The sequence below is a fragment of the Dufourea novaeangliae genome, unplaced genomic scaffold (assembly GCF_001272555.1).
Source record: "Dufourea novaeangliae isolate 0120121106 unplaced genomic scaffold, ASM127255v1 scaffold21, whole genome shotgun sequence".
In the NCBI taxonomy this organism is placed as follows: Eukaryota; Metazoa; Arthropoda; class Insecta; order Hymenoptera; family Halictidae; genus Dufourea; species Dufourea novaeangliae.
Genome location: NW_015373910.1, coordinates 4,387,578 through 4,407,204, shown reverse-complemented (window position 1 = coordinate 4,407,204; position 19,627 = coordinate 4,387,578). Strand labels below are relative to the sequence as shown.

The following is a 19,627-nucleotide window of genomic DNA, read 5'->3' as shown; positions in this document are numbered from 1 at the left end:
TCATTCAAAACATGAGAAATCACATCGTGTTATGTAAGTTTCTGCGCTGTATAGATGGTAATGTTTAATTGCAAAAAAAAGAGAAAATTATATATGGTGTTTATTATCTCTAAATTCCACGTGTAGCATTTTTTGTTATCTAAAGACTTTTCGTTTTAATTAGGAAAGGCTTCAATTTCAAAGTTATTTTCATATAAGCATAGGTATGCGAAAGAATCGAAATTTCGTAAGCTTCAAGTAAACAACTAAAGTGATGCTTCTTTTGTACTTTAATCACTAATCTACGAATTGTAACTATGCATCTATAAAAATCTATTACAATTTACAAAATCAAAAACATTTTACACCATTAAAACAGCGATGATAATTAAATTCGATTAACTTTTTACATATAATAATAATAATAATAAAAAATGTATAAAGTCTGAATGAGACAAACGTTTTAGTGCGTGTCAAGGAAAAAACTACCAGCAGCAATTCATCTTGGAGTGCATTCGCCTTGTATAGTATACGCGGAAGTAAAAATTTTGTAACGAAATTTATTATACATGTAACCGTAGTCACAAGATGTTCACTACTTGTTTCTGTAGTAAACATCACTATTTCCGAGTTAGAAGTAAAGAATGTAGTGGTCAAACACCGTTCGATGTTGTGGAATTTTGAACCGGTGGCCTCAATAGATCATGGTATTGCAGCAAAGCTTCGCGTAAAGATCTTGAAACTTGACCCGATGCGGTAGCAATTGTACATTCTACTAAACAGGGATATAATCCAATCAGTTGTTCCCATACTGACTTTTCAACTGAAAAATGAAATTCAAAATTTTAAGTATAATACTGAGTTAATTGCAAATGTATTAAAATGAAAAGTTTAACCCTCTACGCTACGTCACTTCTTGTTGGCTCAATAAACTACCTATATGTATCTACTCCAAATTTCTACTTCAAACTTTAGCAGAATAAAAGTTATTACAAAACAAAATTTTGGAGGTTAGTACAACTCCACGTGTGATTTTGCGAATTCAACACAAAGGATAAACAAATAATGAAATATTCTTATTAGTAAAATTATGTTTTTCTTCGTATTTTAAGTTACAGTTACCTTTATTTGGAGGCGCTTTTTTTAGCGACACAACAAGTGTTGCAACTGCTTTCAGGACAAATGAAATTTCGGACAATCTGTACCTAGAAAAGGTTTATATAATAAGTACTCACAAATGAATAAAAATTCATCGCACTTTATAAAGAGGCTTATGCAGTTATGTAATATTGTTAGGTATATCGATTGGAAGTCGGTAGTAACATTATTTGTCGTTAAAAAAAAACGAAACTATTACCTAGGTAATGGACATTTTCCACTTCGTCTTTCATTTTCTATATATCGTCGTAAAACTTCTTGAAACCTATGAAGGAGAGCAGTGACTGCCAATCTTCCAGCTACGCCTCCTTCGTCGTTTTCGGGATTTTTTGATGTGTCGTGTTCCGATTCGTTATTTAATCCGTCCAAAAGGGAAAACTGTAGCAGTGTTTCGAAACAGGTTTTCGCGAACTCCTCCCTCAATTTCGTTTCGCTGCCATTTTCTGGACAGAAAATGGAAAACAATATTACAACCAGATTATTTTAAGCATAGAAACATTGAACTGCTTACCCATATTCGTTGTGGTCGCCGAATGTATAGAACCTTTATTCAAAAGCATCACCACGCGTAAAATAAATTGATGAGGTATGTGTTGAGAATGCGGCAGAACTTCATCTCGTAAAAGTTCCATCACTTGACAGTCTACAGCTTCATCCGCTTGAATTTCTTCGACGCCTCGTTCCACGTTCAATACGCTATATGATGGACAGAAACATCGGACATTTCAACGAAAATCAATAGCTTTTCTAAATGGACGATAACGATAACATTTTCTTCTTTTTAAAGTCACCTTTTCGGGAACAAAAAGTCATCCAAGGTACTCGCAAGTTCGGGCCACATATTCTGAAACTGTTCGGGAGATTTTCTGGCCAGGGGCAAGCCCGTGTGCAAAACAGCAAGCAAACTAGTAACAGCTAATTTCCATGTTGTCGGTGACGGACAGGCATATTTCATCGACAAAGGCACGTGCAACGCTTCTATAATGTGCTTCAACACTTGCCCTTCTATCACAGCTATTTCATGGGCTGTTTTTTGATACAACGTTACGACCATCGATAAGGCTTTCTCTCCGAAAGGAACGTAGTTCATGGTGACCCAATCAGTCTGAATAAATGAGAAACACTAAGCAACAAATCGCTCGGTAAAGATAACGATCGAGTGCTCGAAGTATAAATACGCACAGATACACCTCTAACTTGGGAAATGTGTTTCGTTGGTATTTTACCATACGTGGGCGCTTCACATGCCAATTTCGAGAAGCTCAGAAGCTGGAGGAAGATCAGGACGATCATTGTTCGCAAATTGTCAGGTCCGTTTAGAGCCTCCTGTCGGGCAGGTAATAAAGTTCATTTAAACTGGTTGTAGATAATTCAAAGAACGCTGAAGATCACACACACCTTTTGTAAGAGCTCCATCGAATGAAGCACGCCATCCTGTAAATGGGTAAGGACGACATCTGGCATTGTTGGTAAAATATACGGCGTTGACTCACCGTGTACCGGGACTGCAACTGCATTTTTCAATACTATGCAAAGTTTCTGTAAGTCTGGACCAGTGAATCTAAACAAACGACGTAAGAGAAATTGTAGTCGACTTCTGGCTGCAAATGAAATCTACTGTAAATCTAACATATTAGGGAAAATTGTATCACGTGTCCCTGAAATATGTTAGGAAATACTGGATGACAAATACATACTGGATATAAAACTTTGCCCTATACTGCGTCCGCAAATCTTACTGGATGAAATGATTCAATGACTTTGAAAGGATTTATAAACATACTTGTTTCTGATGTGTTGAAAAACAGCTGGGAATATGTGAACCAATGCTGTTAAAAATGCTTGAGACGGTATATAAGGTTCTGCTTCGCCTTCCTGCGGCGGTGTTGTACTTTCCATTCCAATATTAAGCCACACACGCCACGCAACGACCCACAATGCTTCTGAGTCGTTCGACTGGATCACTTCGTTATTGTCGCTTCCTTTTTGAAGATATAAAATCTCTTGGAACGATTTCAAGGCTGCCAACGATACCTATTGACATAGATCACGTATAAATTATTTAAGATTACGCATTATTCTGCTCTGACGGGGACAAACATTTTTCACTGTACCTCATTGTTTTTACTGAGCGCAGAATTTTCTATGAATTCAAGTAAAAGAGACCAAGCTCTAGGGAAATCGCCCAACATTTGTAAAAGTTGACGTTTTGTATTAAAAACTCTTCCAACGCCACTCAATGTCAATACCTGTAAAATGATCGTCTATAAGGCCTGTTCCTTCATTTAATATCGGTTAAAAAGTTTTTTCTTATTTATTAATAAAATACTTCAAAGCAGAAATAAATCAAATATTCTTCTCTAATAGTTATTGGACTGCAGATTTTATGCATTTATAACATAAAGAAGTATGTGAAATGCAATAGAAAACAGAACTTGCATCAGGTTTAATAGATGTTTTATTTTATTCTTAACCCGATAAACAACTTTAGGGAAAAAAGAAGTTTCTGTTTTTAACCCCGTCTTTATAAATTGTTTCGTAAAATGTTATTTGGCATAAATATAATACGCAATATAAATAGAAATTATTACCTGTGTTTCTGCCCATTGCTTCTGCGCTGTGTTTCTACTATGATGTATGAGAATGTTTCCGCTAGTATCTACCTTTTCACTGCTAGCAGAATTAGATAAACTTCTTACTTTATCTAGTAATGGAAAGAGAACCTGCCAAAGCACGGCCTGCCATGTTGGCTGGTGCAACAGACTACCATGTGCGGATATTGTCGAAAATAAAGTTTGACTGGCTGATTTGCGTACTGCAGGCCGAGGATCCACGCACAAATCCCCTGAAAATATAACAGTATCACGTGCTACCTACCATTTAAAATCATTACTATAGTGTTAATTATAATTACAATTCGTTGTAATTACAACAAGTTGCTGTATTGAGTTTGATAATGTAGATCATGGCTACGATACAAAAGTAATGCATTACCTAATCTCGTGTATAGGCACATCCAAAGTTTATCAAACGCCGGCATGTTTGTTGTACCAGGAAAATCCGGAAATACAGAGGACGAATCTCCTTTCAGTGAAACACAGAGTTTTTCTTGATTTTGATAAAAATAATCGCTTATATTCCACTGAAAAGGCGAACACAATGATGTCAACGAACTAACTACATTTATATATTAAATACACATAATTTACTGATCCGTTTATCTACTTCAACCAATTGTATATTATACACGATAGAAGAAAAAAAAACTGTTCATTTTAATAATGCGTTCATAATTAATTGTAATTGCCTGATTGCCTTGATTGATCTTAATTTTCATTTGTTCAAGGTATTTTCGCTTGGACTTTAATAACTTTAGGCGCTTCTAAGTCTTCTACAACTGAACGTATGTGTCTTTTAAACATGATTTCTTGCCCTGATATATTCCAAAGGAATTCCACCTGCCTGTAATCGCGCAACACACCTTCATTTCCTATGTCTCTTGTAAGATTAAAAAGAATTGTACAAGCAATGCTACGCATAGAATCAAAATTCAAGCATCAGAGATTTTAATAAAATGTAAATCGGTTCTTACCATTAATCCGACAGCAGTAAGTGAAATATTTAATTCTTGAGTTTGCGAACCAAACTTGGCAGCTGTGTCGACGCAAAGTGGAAGACACCGCCAAGGCATCACTGGCAGAAAATCAGTTACTACCAATTGTAAGCACTGAAAAGCTATTCTAACTAAAGCTTCCCTGTAAAATGTTATTAAGAGACCACATTAATTAACAATATCGAGCTATATATACGTGTTTAAATATTGTGATATTTACCCATGGTGATCAGACACTGCTCCAATGATACCAAGTACCAATGGCCAACCATGATATAATGTCTCTCCTGCTCCATGTAGAACTTGTAAAACACACTCCAATTGACGTTGTCTCACATCACCATGACGTACCGATGATAACTCGGATAATGGTCCCAAAAGTAAGGTCTGCAACTTCTGTGTTGAAACAAGGAATAGCATTTGTAGTAACAGATCCTGTTGTATACACTTTTTTTTTCATTTTACAAAGTGCCATATAGATGAACATACTTGGTTATCGCGTAAAGGTTGGGGATATTTGTGCTGTAGTGCCATTTTGACAAGGTACGTAATAGCTTCCACTCCCCATTCTCTCATACGAATGTGCGGATGTTGACAAACTTCCAACAAATGATTCGTTAATGGCCTCCATAGAACTTCCACTCGAGGCAAATTCACTAAACCAGTTTCCAAAAGTTTCGCCACAGCAAACAACGATGGTTCCTAATAGGCATACAAGTTGTATGTAAGCAGCTTCGCATTTCAACTTAAAAAAAAGCTGTCTATTATAAATATCCGGAAATTTACCCTATTGGAGTAAGCCAACTCCATGGCTTCGTGGCTTAGTTTGCAAAGTGCATCTATTAGGTGATGTAAAGCTACATCGTCTAAATGTTGGCTGCTTTCGAACAATCTGCTAAGCATGGCGCTAAGTACAGGCAAATCCGCCATTACTGCATTCGTAAGTACTGCATTTGGATCAGCAGCAGTCCTACCAGCTTTCAAGGATCCTCCCGTGGAAGGTTTTAAACCCAGTATCCAAACAAGATGTTGTAATGTTGTAAGCACCAAGTGCCACGCACCACCGAGTATACTACCGTGGCAATGGGCAAGTGACAATAATGCACGCATGCATTGTAAATTCTTTGCTGTTAACATCACAGGCCCCTGGTGTGCACCTACATAAGCATAATTTTACAGAATGCGTAAAGTGTTAATGAGTATTCAGAGATGCATCGAATGATTGAATTAGTTCCTTTTTAAACGAAGATATTAGTACCATATGAGAACATCTTAACCTGAAGTGACACAGTAGTAAAAAATTAATATAATGAATAAATGATTAGTTAAATTTGTAAATTCTTTCAAATAAATGTCACGGAATCTCAGTTAAAATTACATGACAGATTAAGATCATTTCTTAGGAGAAAAATGTGTCGAATTAACATAAGAGATGGATGAGGGTTAATACAAAAGGCCACTTGATACAAAATAACTTTCAACGAACGAAAGCTTTCATACTTAATTTAGTATTACAGGTATAAATACCTAGGCTTTCGTTTTTATTTGGAGTTATTTTAATTTTCAGTTATATTTACGTACCAACTGGCAGAGATGCGGTAGGTAGCGGAGTACCAACAGCTACTACCTGCTGTCGATAGTCCGGTTCTCCCATAGTCAAATTGTACTGAGAGGATTCTTGTTGTCTTGCACTTGGTATACCTTGAGGAGCATTGTACAATACTGTCAACGCATAGTGAGGAGGCAACGAAGCTTTGCATATTGCCGTAATGAACGCGTCGCGGGGAGTCTGTAGCTCTAATTGTCCACACAGAGATGCGAATGTTTGAATAGCTTTTAACACGTTTTCTGTCGCAGATTCGTCGGTGCTGATAATTATGATAAAACAATAATTATTTTTCTATATAAATAGCTGTAAAATAATCATTGCAAGCAGCAGGGCTTTTTTTTTTTACCTGGCATCTATAAGAGGACTTAATGCCGCTAGTAAACCGCACCAACTTGAATTAATGAGTTGAGTATGAAGTTTTCGTTCAGATTCAGTCGGTTTATACGTTTGATTTCCAGTCACAGCTTCGCCAGACCCATTAATTGCAAACGCGATGGATCGTATAATATCCAGTAAACATGCATAAGCTATACTGATTCCATAGCCAATTGGTATTTGTGGCGGTTCGACTTTATCAAGCATGTCCAAACTATAAATTATTTTCAGTAGAAATGTTACTGTAATCGAATTAACATCCGTGCGAAATATTGTAAGCAGCGACGGTATACTTACTAGGTGGATTTAGCTTGACCACTTGTGAACGTCGCAACTACCGGCAACCAAATACCGCGGGAATAAAAACCAGGTTGTGGTGAGACGCCAGGACCAATTGGCATTCCCGTGAATAGGGGGGATGCAGTATTTTGTGGTATTGTCGTACCTGACACTGTATTATAAACGTGTTAATGTCTCGTCGTTTAACGTTGTATCGTTATCTAATAAAACAAACTTTACCCATATTAGTCTGATTCATCATTTGCGGATTAACAAAAAGACTATGAACATAGGCTCCCAAACTATTGACAATATCTTGAAAGATATTGGTCGCATGAGGCTTTAAATCGTAACATTCGCAAAAATTTGTAAGTAGATCAGCTTGCACTGTCATCTTATGTAAAACCTCCAATGCTAATGCTCTCTGCCAAGTTGGCTTATCAGGATCCAAAAATTTAACAATTAAAGATAAGAATATTTCACATTCTGTTACCTAAAAGCATACAAATATAATAATATGTATTTGTTTAATTCTATAAGATATGTTTATACTGTGTGATATTGAATTATATTATTTACCAGAAGACAATGATATTTCTGTATTAATATAGAAACAACTCTAAGAAGTCTCATGCTAATAGGAAAATAAGGCTTATCCAAAGGCGTGGCTTGTTGCAACGCCGCCGGAACGGAATTACGATATTTGATATTCGGTGAGAACAGTTTAATTACGAGGGCACAAACCCTTTCTTTTAACAGAAAGCTGAATTCTGGATGCTGAAAAGAACAACAAATTGAAAATTTATAGTTCACAGTTGACTTATTTATATGTAATGTAAATACCTTAAAAAATACCGAGGAAAAATTTGTTAGAACGGATTCTAACAATTCCAAACCGAATGTACGTGTCATTTCGGTAATTCCAATTAACCAGTAAGGTTGATCTGCATTCACCAATTGAACTAAATCCTAGGAAAATAAAATGTATTTTAATCGTTTCATTTTATAAATCAATTTAATGGAAAATAGAAATGCAAATACTTGAAACATTAAATATGCATCAGCAGCACATGGCCCTAAACCTTTGGGTGCCTGATTAGTAGGAATTTTCAGCTCTTCCAAATTTATATCATCTGAATCTTCGTTATCAGCACTTTGTTCATCTTCTGCAACAACACGTTCAAATACCAATGAGACCAGCTGTCGCACAGTGGCTCCTGCCGTGTTGATTGTTGTACTATCTTTTGTAAAATGTAAACGAAAGCAAAGGACAAGATTCTGAAAATTAAATCGCTTGATAAACTTATTCCTATAACACAAGTTTTAATTTAATGCATATTATTGATTATTACCCTTGCAAGTGTTTCACCATGAACAATTGTATTACTTGTGAGTAACAATGTCACAGTTTGCAAAACTTTAACTTCTTCTGTTCCCGATTCCATCAACATCCATAATGTGTCTGTGATGTAACGAGCACCTTTCTGATCAACAGCTTGTTGTGTAATTAACCTTTGCATTATGGTTAAACAAAACTAGAACAGTATAAGGATATACACTTAAAACCAAGAGAATAAATTACAATAATTACAATTAGGGAGAAGAATGTCTGTTCCTTGCATATGTACCTTAATAATTTTTACATCTTTACTTTCGCAGCCTTGAACCAAGGGGTACAAAATTTGATTTACAATATAATAAATGGGGGCACCTGAAGCGTTTGCAGTAGTTCTGATTTTTGTGATTCCCTCTTCGCATGACTGTAATGGAAACCATATAAATAAATAACAATTATTTATCATGATTTTTATAAGATTTATCCATATGATCTTTTTTAAAAACTGGTTCTATTTTTATATTCAAAAAACCATAAAAGCAATGGGAGCATCTTGATTCTCTGTTAGAGATCATTTTAAATGTGAATTTACCAAAAAATACATTTAAGGATGGTGAACTAACCTAACATTTTCATTTAACATTACATTAAAATAAACATTGAATTATTACGGAGATTAATAATAACAACATACTTCCTTAATCTGTGGATACTTCTTCTTAGTCTCAGAGGCAAGAGCTTTCAAATCAACTTGCAACGACTCCAAAAATTTGGAAGTATTTTCCGGGTTAGCTCCGACAGCTGCGCTCGCCATCGTATTACGATCCTTTTTTTACGAGCTCACCATAAAAATCTATCTCATCATAAGCTATAAACAGCTCTTTGACGAACGCATACTTTTGTAATACCATTCGTATCTAACCGACAGTAGGTGAGTTGGCACGTCCCATGCCGATTATCAGAAATGACAATGGACAGGTGACAATCTGTCGAATTTATCCTTAAACATTCTCGAACTTACATCATTTTAAAGACATAAATTGCAATAATCCCTTGAGGATGTTTCTGACAATTGTGTTAAAGCTCTTTAAGAATCATGTTGTCCCACGATTATCAATTATTTGCATTTTTATCGCAACACGTTCAAGTAAATAATAAACCGTGGCATGCAATGGCGCTGATAACTCATATGTCGAAATCGTGCTCTGACATCGAACATAACTCATTATACACGTAGTATGGAAACTAATACGATAACCCAAGGATACGTGATACGTTGCACTCTGGAGGCCAAAATATTGGGTTCGTGAGAAAATAATATTATTTTTCAATACTAGAGATTAATTAGATTTCAAATCTAGAATTCAATACTAGAATTTAGAATACCTAACATCCAGTTTTCAAACGGTTCTAAATAATGTTTATTTAAAAGTATTGCGGATTTTTGCTACGTAATTGAAAATGGTCCAAATAAACCGGTAGTGTCATCTACCATAAAATGTTCATGTTAGTAGTCACATAGCACAACCGATGTATCTATTCGCTTGAGCATTTTACCGCAGATGACGCCACTGATCTTTTAGACTATTTCCGGTTCATATCAGTTCATATAAAAAAATCATTTTGTATCTTTAAAATTAATAATACATTCCCTTAGTTCTATATTGATCGTCAACACGTTTTCTGTATTTGTATCACTCAATAACAATTTCTGCTCGTTGCATTTTTAATTAATATTCAAGTTTGTATTAATATTAATATTCATATTGTTTGACCTGGTCATTTTTTCGAACTCTCGTGTTTAAAGAGATAAGAGAGATAAAAAGTGATGGAGGGCTAGAAGTAGCGACAAATTGTTAAACGGATACGATAAACCGAGCTACTATCGGAATCCCATTTAGTATATATATTTCAATCGTTGAGTGTATCCTCGCGAGCAAACTCGGCAAAAAGTGACGGAAAAGAAGGTCCTCCAGCACTTGGTAAATTTATTTCAAGTACTGAAATAAATATTAAATCGAATATTAATTTCATATAAATTGCAGTAATTCCCGATACCATTTGATAGGAGGCCCTCCCCCTTCACCCCTTTTTCCCCTAGCGGAAACTGAATTTGCTCGTGAGTACCAACCTAATATGTACCCTCGCGAACAAACTCGGCTTCCGCTAGGGGAAAAGGTGACGTAAAGAAGGGCCTCCTACTATGCTCCTACCTCTTGGTATTTAGAAATTTTTGTCAAATTAACATTCGATTTAATATTTATTTCAGTACCTGGAATAAATTTACCATGTGGTAAGAGACTTTTCTTCTACGCTGCTTTTTCCCCTAGTGGAAGCCGAGTTTGCTCGTGGGGTCGTTCTGTACAACGGTCGGCAACGTTCATAGTATACTTGTTGCTCACACGCGGCTGAGAGCTGAGAGTTTAGTTTGGCGGTTGGTCGAGGAGGGAAGAAAGGGGATAGGTGACGGCCCGTCCAAGGGTGTTCTTCCTCTTACGTTTTCGTTTGACTTCGCGAGCTTTCCGCAACCTGGTGAGCGCGTCCCGATCCAATTAGCATATGCCATTTCCTAGCGGGAATTTCGTTTCGCTGATCGAATAAAGGTAATTACATGACACTACATATACATATATATAGACACGTTTCAATGAACCAGCGATCCATCGTTCGGAGTTTCGATGCTGACCAAAAAACGACTGGATCCCCAGCGAAAACTTGACACATCGTTTTTCATTTTTTTTTTCGTTTCATATTAATGCGAGAGACCGCCGTTCTAACCTAAATTCTAATTTCTGTCATGGAACGTAACCCGCGGGGGATGGGGGTAAGGAGGGCGACAACCACGGGGTCTCCTTCTCTTTTTGACAGCTAAAAATACGGTTTTTGACGGAGCGTCCGCGAGATCGAACACCTCGACTATTACGGCCACGATACACCGCGCACGCATTTTAAATCGTTTACGTAGCATTCCTCGCGGGAAATATGCGTTCCGGTTCTCGCCGAATTGTACATCTATTCGAGGACCACGATTAATTATGCCCGTGTCGCCCGCGTTAATCTTCATTAACTAGCGAACGTGCCTCGTTGTTTATACCGCGATACTTCTGCTTTGCACATATATGGTAGTACTTAAATCACGATGGATTTAATATGCATGCAGCTTGAAACCGAGGATACCACGGTGTGATTTTTCTTTCGTTTGTAACGCTGGAATACGTTCGCGGCTAACTGAAGGTATTTTTATGTGCATTTTTATCTTTTATATAGTTTCATTGTTAACGTTTATCAAATTATTTTTTATTAATGTGCGAGGAAAAGTAGTAGTGAACAATCGACGACGTTTTAAAAATGACTGATTAGCAGACTGCTGATTGTATGCATTTCTTGCAGATGCAACTGAATGGAACACAAAAAATAGAAACTATTATATGCAGCTTGCTGTAAACATTGTCTTCTTCCTTATTTAGTGAAACTCTTCGTTGTAATAACAAGTCTTCAATTTTTTGTTGCTATTAAGTTCTCTATGAAAATTTGAATTTGCACAAATATTCACAGTCTACTAAAAATTTTAAATGTAACAGTGGTAGAATTTACAGACTTTATTTTATAAAATTCATTAAGAAAATATTAATTTTCTTTTGATGGTAGGATAACACTGTGACAAAATTACGGATACATTAATCTTACAATTAGAGCAGGGTGTAATTTTAGTTCATGTTATATTTACTATTACAAAAACAGTCTCCTTCCTGAAAATAGAATTAATCACTATTTAAATTTAGATCGATTGCCTAGTGAGGTTGATCACAATAATCTTCTATCAATCTTATCTATGTAATTGATATCTGTGTTGATCCAAATTCAACATTCATATTTTTATAAATAGAATCTCTATGATATTTGCAGAAGTATCTGGTATGAAATGTTTTATTGCTAGAAAAGCTAGTCATACTGTTCTCTGTCCTTTGAAAATTATTTTTATACAACATATATATTTTAGATTAATTTTGAGGACAGTAGGCATTAATATTGAAGATCATTTTTGTAAAGTAAAAAGCTGCCTTGTTTGTATTATTTGTTATGGATCTTAAAAGTCATTGGTTATATATAAACTCATTTAAGTCAAATATAAAAATCAATTATGTTGGCATACGTAAATATTTTGTTTCCATAAATAATTCATGAATATAATTGATAATTTTCCCCAGTAAGCAATATAATAACACTTGTAGCTATAAATAGATTCATTATCACTATAATTATTGCATTGATAAGTACTTCCTATTTGACATAATGTTCTGTTATCCACTGTGTGATACAATTATTTTCAAATACTTCCTAGTACAGTGTAATACCTGGTACAAATTTAGTTAGGTGCAATAGTTAATAGCCATGCGTAAGTAGTACATTAATAGATGAACAAAACCTGCAAAAATTATGTTTCGAAATGTACAAGTACAACTACCTAAATTAAAATGTATTTGTTTTAGCTTGCAGGAAATTCAATATGTCGCATCATTTTGTCACAGTTTGTGTAGTGTGCGTTTTATGCACCACGCATACTCCTTGCTCAGCACACACTGAACTCTCGAGCATGAAACAGACAACTCGTGATTATGTGAACTCTGAACATGTACTGGGTCCTAATGAACAGTTACAGCCATTGTGGTGGTCGCTAATTAAATTTAAAGAATCGCAAGCAAAGGATAATAGAAAAGAAAATTTACATAATTTAGGCACCTATAAGAATAGTGCTGTTAAATTTTCTAGTAATGTATCAAACAACAATAATGGTAATAAAATGTCAACACTGTTGATGCCGTCGGCCGTAGACGAAACTCGTACAAAGAGAAAAACCCTGCAGAGTATGAAAGTTAATAAAAATGTTCAAGATACTTATGTTCCAGTGATAGATGAACATTTTACAACTGTAAAATACTTAGAAATAATAGAGAGATTAGGACAGATTGAAATAAGTCACAATGGGGAATTAAAATCTGTACAATCTACAAAAGATTCGAATTCTATCAACGGAATCAGGAGGAAAAGGAATGTAGATATTATAGATGAAAAGTACTTCATGAGGAAAATTTTCGAAACTTACGGAGATGGTACTAGCTTGACAATGGAAGGTTTCGAGAAGTTATTAAGGAAACTAGGATTACTAAGATTACTTACAGATATATCTAGATTGGAGGATCCTAATATTGTTACTAGTCATGAAAATCCATTAGGTGAGTTTTTATCTTCATTGTACGATTGCTTAAGACATTTTCCTAATTTAACAGCAGTTATACTATCTTTATTAGAATCAGGTCTGTAGTGGATCATGTATGTGAGAGATAAAATATATTTCAATATGTGACACACAACTGATATCCAGTATATTACTTTTAATTATCAATTAACAACCCATCAATCATAATAAATCTGCTCTAATACATATGTCTGCATATCTTCTTTAATCGCACATTTTGAATTGATTTAATGCCAGAATCGTCTTAATGATAATAATCTAGCTTAATTTGTAGGTTCAAACTCCTATTGACCTATTAAATTACTTATTGATTTCATTGAACTGCTATTCGGTTCTTCATTAAAATATGTTCATGGGTAGCTTATCGTGGGAAAAAAATAAGGGTAATAATGCTTGTCAAGGAATAAAGGCAATTTACTGTTACGAAAGGATAACTAGAATTTTATACTGGCCCTGTTTGTTGTACGAGATATGATATTAAATAATCATATCTTACGTAACCTTATCCTCTACAAAGATAGCTGGCATTCTTCTGTTATCAGTAACTTCATATTACATACAAAGTATTTAACAGCATTGAAACCATATCAAAATGCATCCGAGATGCATTCTGTGGCAATGTGATAATAAAACTTCCATTTCTCAAAAAATGATGAATATTAATTTTAGTATTCTTACAATCTTAATATATTGCAATTCAAATTCACCATCGACTAATTATATGAAAAAATACGATAGTTCGTAATAAAAATCTTATGTTACAGAGAAATCAAAGAATATACAAAATAATGGCCTAACAGAATACGAGAATGGAATTCGAAAAGAACGGGTAAGATTTGTTGTAATGATTCGGACATCACATTTTACTGTAGTATTGAACACGTTTTTCTTTCTAAGTCATTAAATGTTTCTCACACACGACTGTCCCACTATTTCAGTGCTTAAGTAGCAAAGAATTATTAAGTACTGTTGCGAGAGATATGCCCTACAATTCCATCACTAATAATAATACAAAATTACCAAGTTGGCTTTTCGAACGTGTGTGTCCAGCTCTTGTTTACCAATTAGTAGGTGAATCGAGTTCAGAAAGAAATGGCTGCATTCTTGTACCGGAGAATTATAAACCAGTAATAGTCACTAAATACCTTGGAGAGGATGTATCGCGTAACATGGTTCAAGGTAAGCAATATTTCAGCACAGATAGATTCTTTATTCTGGTGTTATTACGATACATTAAATATTATTTTCATCTGTTTCAGTGTGGGCCTATTCTATAATCAGTATTCTAATAATTAGTCTCTGTGGTTTATTCGGTGTAGCTGTCATACCTTTTATGGGTAAAGTATACTATCATCAATTACTACAGTTTTTGGTCGCTCTTGCTGTCGGAACATTATGCGGCGATGCTCTTATTCATTTGTTACCCCATGTAAGATTTTCTAACGAGAGTACAACAATAATTATACGTCGTTATAAGTAACAATAATTAAGAATAGACATTTATTGATAATTGTATATTTGTCCCAGGCAATGATGTCGCACGATCATAATCATGATCACGGTCACGATGAAAAAGATCACGTTGATATAGATCATAAGGAACAGCATAATTTGAATATGTTGAAGGGGCTAGTTTCAATGATGGGTCTTGTACTATTTTTTTTCACGGAGAAAGCCCTGACACTGGTAGCAGAATGGAGAAAACTTCGACAGCGTCGTAATAAAGTAAATAATATTATTTCAGTTTTTATGAAAATTAAGCACGAGTAATGATACATAAATAAATCATTGATTTTAGCTCCCATCGCGTGTTAGAGTAATGCGAGAGACGGATGGACCAAATAGCAACGTTGTCGGCGAGAAACTTTGCAAACACAAGTATTCATCATATCCTTATTGTTACGGTGAAATTAACACAGATGCTCAAGGTGAAATAGTATAATTATTTACTCTAGAATACTCGTTCATTGAATTCTATAGCTAGTACAATCTTGTGATATCTTTTACCACAGTTTTTAAACATTGTTGAATGTGATAATTGATCTATCTTAAAAAAAGGAACTGTAATTATATTCAGATAATCACCATAATCGTCAGCACAATAATCACGAGAGGCCTCCTGTCATCGAAGAAGAGAAACCATTGACATCGAACTGTAATTCAGTATCGAAAATAATGACAAATGACGTGGAAAAGAAACCCAATGAGGATTGGAGATTAGACGATTCGATTGTAAATACGAAGAAAAATACGGACGGTGCTGATATACCGTTAAACAAATCTGAAAGTTATACCGTTATTATACGCGAGCATGAAACGAAACACCATGGTCACACTCATTCCCACGGTATAATTTAATTTTTCAAGCTGACTTGATTACTTATACATGAAGCACGTTTATTAAGCGATTTAACTCTTAAATTTCCTTGACTAGGTCACGTCCATTCTGCTCCAGAATCGATGTCGAGCGTTGCTTGGATGGTGGTTATGGGCGATGGTTTGCATAATTTTACAGACGGTATGGCAATAGGTGCTGCGTTCTCAGCGAACATAGCGGGTGGTTTTTCAACGGCGATAGCTGTATTTTGCCACGAGTTACCTCATGAAATAGGTACATCACTTTCAAGATTTAAACTTAAATTTTCGTTTTTCTTTTTGTGATTTTCCTTGAAAACAATGAAAATATTTCGGATTACCGTCACGGACCCAGTTCCTGATCAGTTTAGTATATAAATATCATACAATCAGTTTATTATAATTTATGTTTGTTTCCCAAAAAATGACTAAAAAATTATTAACGATTTTGAAATTTATACGTAAAATTTGATAGCTCAGAGTGAGATACGGATATATGATTTAGGTGGTCAGAAATAGCTCTTACGTGATCGGGAATTGGGTCCACAACGGTATACTTTTACAAGATTAAAAATATTGTTCTGAGATTCGATCCAAATTTGTTTTCTTTTTTTTTTTTAATTAGGAGACTTCGCAGTTCTGTTGAAAGCGGGAATGAGCGCTAAGCAAGCTGTCTTTTACAATCTGTTATCTTCCATACTCTGCTTATTTGGTATGATATTCGGTGTGCTGTTGGGTAGCACTCCTGCTGTGAGCAGCTGGATGTTTGCAGCTGCTGCAGGAATGTTTATATATATAGCATTAGTAGATATGGTAAATGATATGTAATTTATTCTTCTATAATTATTCAGTCGGATTCAATGACAATTCGTAAAATGTGATATTTTCGTTTAGATTCCAGAATTATCTTCAAGTCATTCTGCGGAACGTAGTTCTCATTGGCAGTGTATTCTACAGGCGTTAGGGCTATCGTGTGGCCTTGGAATAATGTTAATTATAGCGCTCTATGAACAGGATCTTAAGAATATGTTCAGTGATTAAATTTACAAAGACTGACAACTTTTTTTTAAACAATGGTAAGCTTGCGATACTTCCTACAGACCTATCTCTATAGGTTGCTACCTGAGTCAATAAAACTTTAGTTGTGAGTTTTTACCGAAAAAAACCATTTACTTTTATTGCAATGTAAACATACTTACTTTTTCCTTCTTCGTATTGTCTAGCGTAAGATTTGCTGTTGACAGCAACACACACTTTGTTGTCGAGACGAAAAACTTAGAGGTACTGTAATGGAATAAATGCTAAATATGTTTGGCAACGTTTTATAACGTTACGAGTATTTCAGTCCACAAAAACAAAACGAAATAGGCAACTCGAAGAAACTTAGATAATGCAAATACAACGACAATACTTGAGGTATACTTATTAGAAATCGTATTCGAGAATTTCCGTTCACTTAAAGTAATTTAAAGAAAAAACAAGGATCGGGAGTAAAGTTCGAATACTTTACAATTTATTTGGACATTATGAAGATAGGTAAATATAGTTTATTCTTACTGAATAGTTTTTGATATTTTACTCACTAAGATCATATGAATTTGTGAAAATGTCATGCAGATCTCGATTGGCTGTAAATAAGTAACATTGCAAAGAAAACTTACAGATATAAATACAAAATCCATGAAACTATTATTTTAGTAGTATTGATTAAATCATCTAAAATTACATGCGGTTTTCTTTTTTAATTTTAATATTTTTCAAATATTATACACTCCTTTAATTTTGATAATTATGATGATTGTTCAAAATATAAATTAAAATCCGCATATATCCTTTGTTTATCAATTGCTTGGCATTCACAATTTATATGTGCTTGAAAGCAATCAGTGCCCAAGTTGAATTGTGATATATTTAATAACTGCATTCATTATTTCGATGCAATAATTTAGATACAATTTCAGATAAATACCTTATAACTGAAAATCCGTGTTGCATATAATGCTATCGTCAGAAGTATATGATTGAAATTATCAAAGTGCTCTATATATCTTTTAAGATAATTATAATTCAGGTAGATCGAAGAAACAAGTTAGTGGTATTAAATCGATAACAAATTATAGGAAACTACGTATTCATTGTTCATAATTGCATTTTAATGAGTTCACAAAAATGTTCGTCTTTAAATTTCCGGTGCTCCTTCAGTTAAGCTGTTTTAGTGTAATTACTTAGTATGTATTATGCACAGTCTTGAATTCGATTCTAGAAAGAAGTACATATGAAAATTTTTCTTTCATTAATTGATACAAACGAGAATGTTTATAAAATATATAAAATATTTACCGACGATACCGTACCGCGTCTTAACTTTACTTAACAACAGACACGCTTGTGCATAAAACAACTTGATCAAATATTGATCGAAATGAACAAAAATGGTACAAAAATATATTACACCGTTCGTAATAATTCGATAATATTAAAACTTTAAAAGTATTCTCATACTGCCACAGTAATTACCAGTTTTCTTTTATCGGTAATTGCTCATAATTCTAGGTACATATCTGCATGTCATGCCGTAATATACGATCGAAACTTAAAATCCAAATAACTGTAGCTATAAACCTAAACATTTTTAGCTGTACTTATATAAACTAGTGATAACTTTATCGTTAATCGTGACGAAGAAAAATGTTGTTCAAGAAGCATGTTGAAATTTTGCAAAAGATTGTGTTTTTCACGAGATTTATTTTCTCGATGTTGTGTACAAATCGTTTCGACCCGATTGCATTTACCATGGACATTGCTCGAATCACACTTAAATGTCCGTTGCAAATATGTATTACGTACTTTTTTTTATTACGTAAAAAAATGTACCATTTAAACAACCAAATTGTGGGGAGACCTCCTCATCTACTTATTGTAAGTTACTTATGACACTTATTTTGTTTGTATGTTAATATTAATGCTACGATCGATAACAATGTATTTTTTTACAGAAAATGTAAAAAATCGAAAAAAAGCGTTGTATTCTTGTAAGCGAACATTATTTCTAAAATTGTATCTTACATCGATACCGATGTAATTAACTAAATGATTTGCGCTTTTTGTAAAATTTCGAATGCTATGTATAAACATTAGTTTTTACATATTATATTACATGTTTACACATTATTATACTTCCTAAGTAGTTTTAATTTTACTTTAATGCAATAGCAAGCCGTACACTTGTTGGTTTTTATTTGAAGGAATATTTTACTGTTTCTAAGAAGAGATCAGTTGTCATTTGCTTTAATAAATATGTCTGTTAAATCGGCTTCCCCCTAATTCGTCGTAATATCCCCATTTGTCTACACTAAATTAGAACATTCGCGAAAATACTAAAAAAAATATAAGTTATTTTCTTAAACAATCTTAATCTAACATCACAAGTTTTGTATACATAAAACAAATAAGAATGCTACTAATCTATTTCCTTCTTATCAGAAATTTCCAACTAAAAATACTTTTTAATCAGTTTGCATTGATTTTCTTCAAGGGGATTGTTCCATCGTATAATACTAAGGAAAAAGCATAACACAAGGAGCCCAAGAGAAGAAGATAACGAATAATGATCTTTTTTATTCTTTCAAACAGAATAATAGAAGAATGTGAATGACATATTTACAG

General features: G+C 34.2%; 2 protein-coding genes across 3 annotated transcripts; one reads left to right on the top strand and one right to left on the bottom strand.

The window, feature by feature from the left end:
* Positions 1 to 453: 453 nt before the first annotated feature.
* On the bottom strand, positions 454 to 9,322 carry LOC107193959 (protein MON2 homolog). Of its 2 annotated transcripts, none has more exons than XM_015583498.1 (25): positions 9,044 to 9,322; positions 8,642 to 8,773; positions 8,366 to 8,548; positions 8,055 to 8,291; positions 7,857 to 7,982; positions 7,593 to 7,790; positions 7,254 to 7,506; positions 7,032 to 7,179; positions 6,706 to 6,948; positions 6,332 to 6,618; positions 5,537 to 5,907; positions 5,240 to 5,452; positions 4,971 to 5,146; positions 4,730 to 4,892; positions 4,132 to 4,279; positions 3,729 to 3,982; positions 3,252 to 3,386; positions 2,921 to 3,171; positions 2,536 to 2,698; positions 2,298 to 2,463; positions 1,929 to 2,256; positions 1,649 to 1,833; positions 1,337 to 1,580; positions 1,102 to 1,184; positions 454 to 802 (listed from the first exon to the last, which is right to left on the bottom strand). In XM_015583498.1, exons 1-25 carry the CDS (start codon positions 9,161 to 9,163, stop codon positions 633 to 635), a joined length of 4,977 nt encoding a protein of 1,658 aa, XP_015438984.1. In that variant the 5' UTR covers positions 9,164 to 9,322; the 3' UTR covers positions 454 to 632. The 2 variants fall into 2 exon arrangements, with proteins under 2 accessions (XP_015438984.1, XP_015438985.1); XM_015583499.1 differs by having other exon boundaries at positions 1,929 to 2,242; positions 2,320 to 2,463.
* A 3,534-nt stretch (positions 9,323 to 12,856) lies between these two features.
* Positions 12,857 to 17,012, top strand: LOC107194089 (zinc transporter foi). Its single transcript, XM_015583654.1, has 10 exons — positions 12,857 to 13,583; positions 14,371 to 14,435; positions 14,545 to 14,785; positions 14,866 to 15,035; positions 15,134 to 15,331; positions 15,405 to 15,534; positions 15,684 to 15,953; positions 16,041 to 16,217; positions 16,587 to 16,774; positions 16,856 to 17,012. Exons 1-10 carry the CDS (start codon positions 12,857 to 12,859, stop codon positions 17,000 to 17,002), a joined length of 2,313 nt encoding a protein of 770 aa, XP_015439140.1. The 3' UTR covers positions 17,003 to 17,012.
* Positions 17,013 to 19,627: the final 2,615 nt, after the last annotated feature.

Bases quoted from the DNA above. Each gene is read 5' to 3' on its own strand.
- LOC107193959 (XM_015583498.1), bottom strand. From the start codon at position 9,163: ATGGCGAGCGCAGCTGTCGGAGCTAACCCGGAAAATACTTCCAAATTT. The intron at 8,549-8,641 runs GTACATATGCAA...ATACTGTTCTAG, and splicing joins AAGATGTAAAAATTATTAAG to TTTTGTTTAACCATAATGCA. The intron at 3,983-4,131 runs GTAATGCATTAC...TTATATTTTCAG, and splicing joins GTGCCTATACACGAGATTAG to GGGATTTGTGCGTGGATCCT.
- LOC107194089 (XM_015583654.1), top strand. From the start codon at position 12,857: ATGTCGCATCATTTTGTCACAGTTTGTGTAGTGTGCGTTTTATGCACC. The intron at 15,036-15,133 runs GTAAGATTTTCT...TATTTGTCCCAG, and splicing joins TTATTCATTTGTTACCCCAT to GCAATGATGTCGCACGATCA. The intron at 16,218-16,586 runs GTACATCACTTT...TTTTTTAATTAG, and splicing joins CGAGTTACCTCATGAAATAG to GAGACTTCGCAGTTCTGTTG.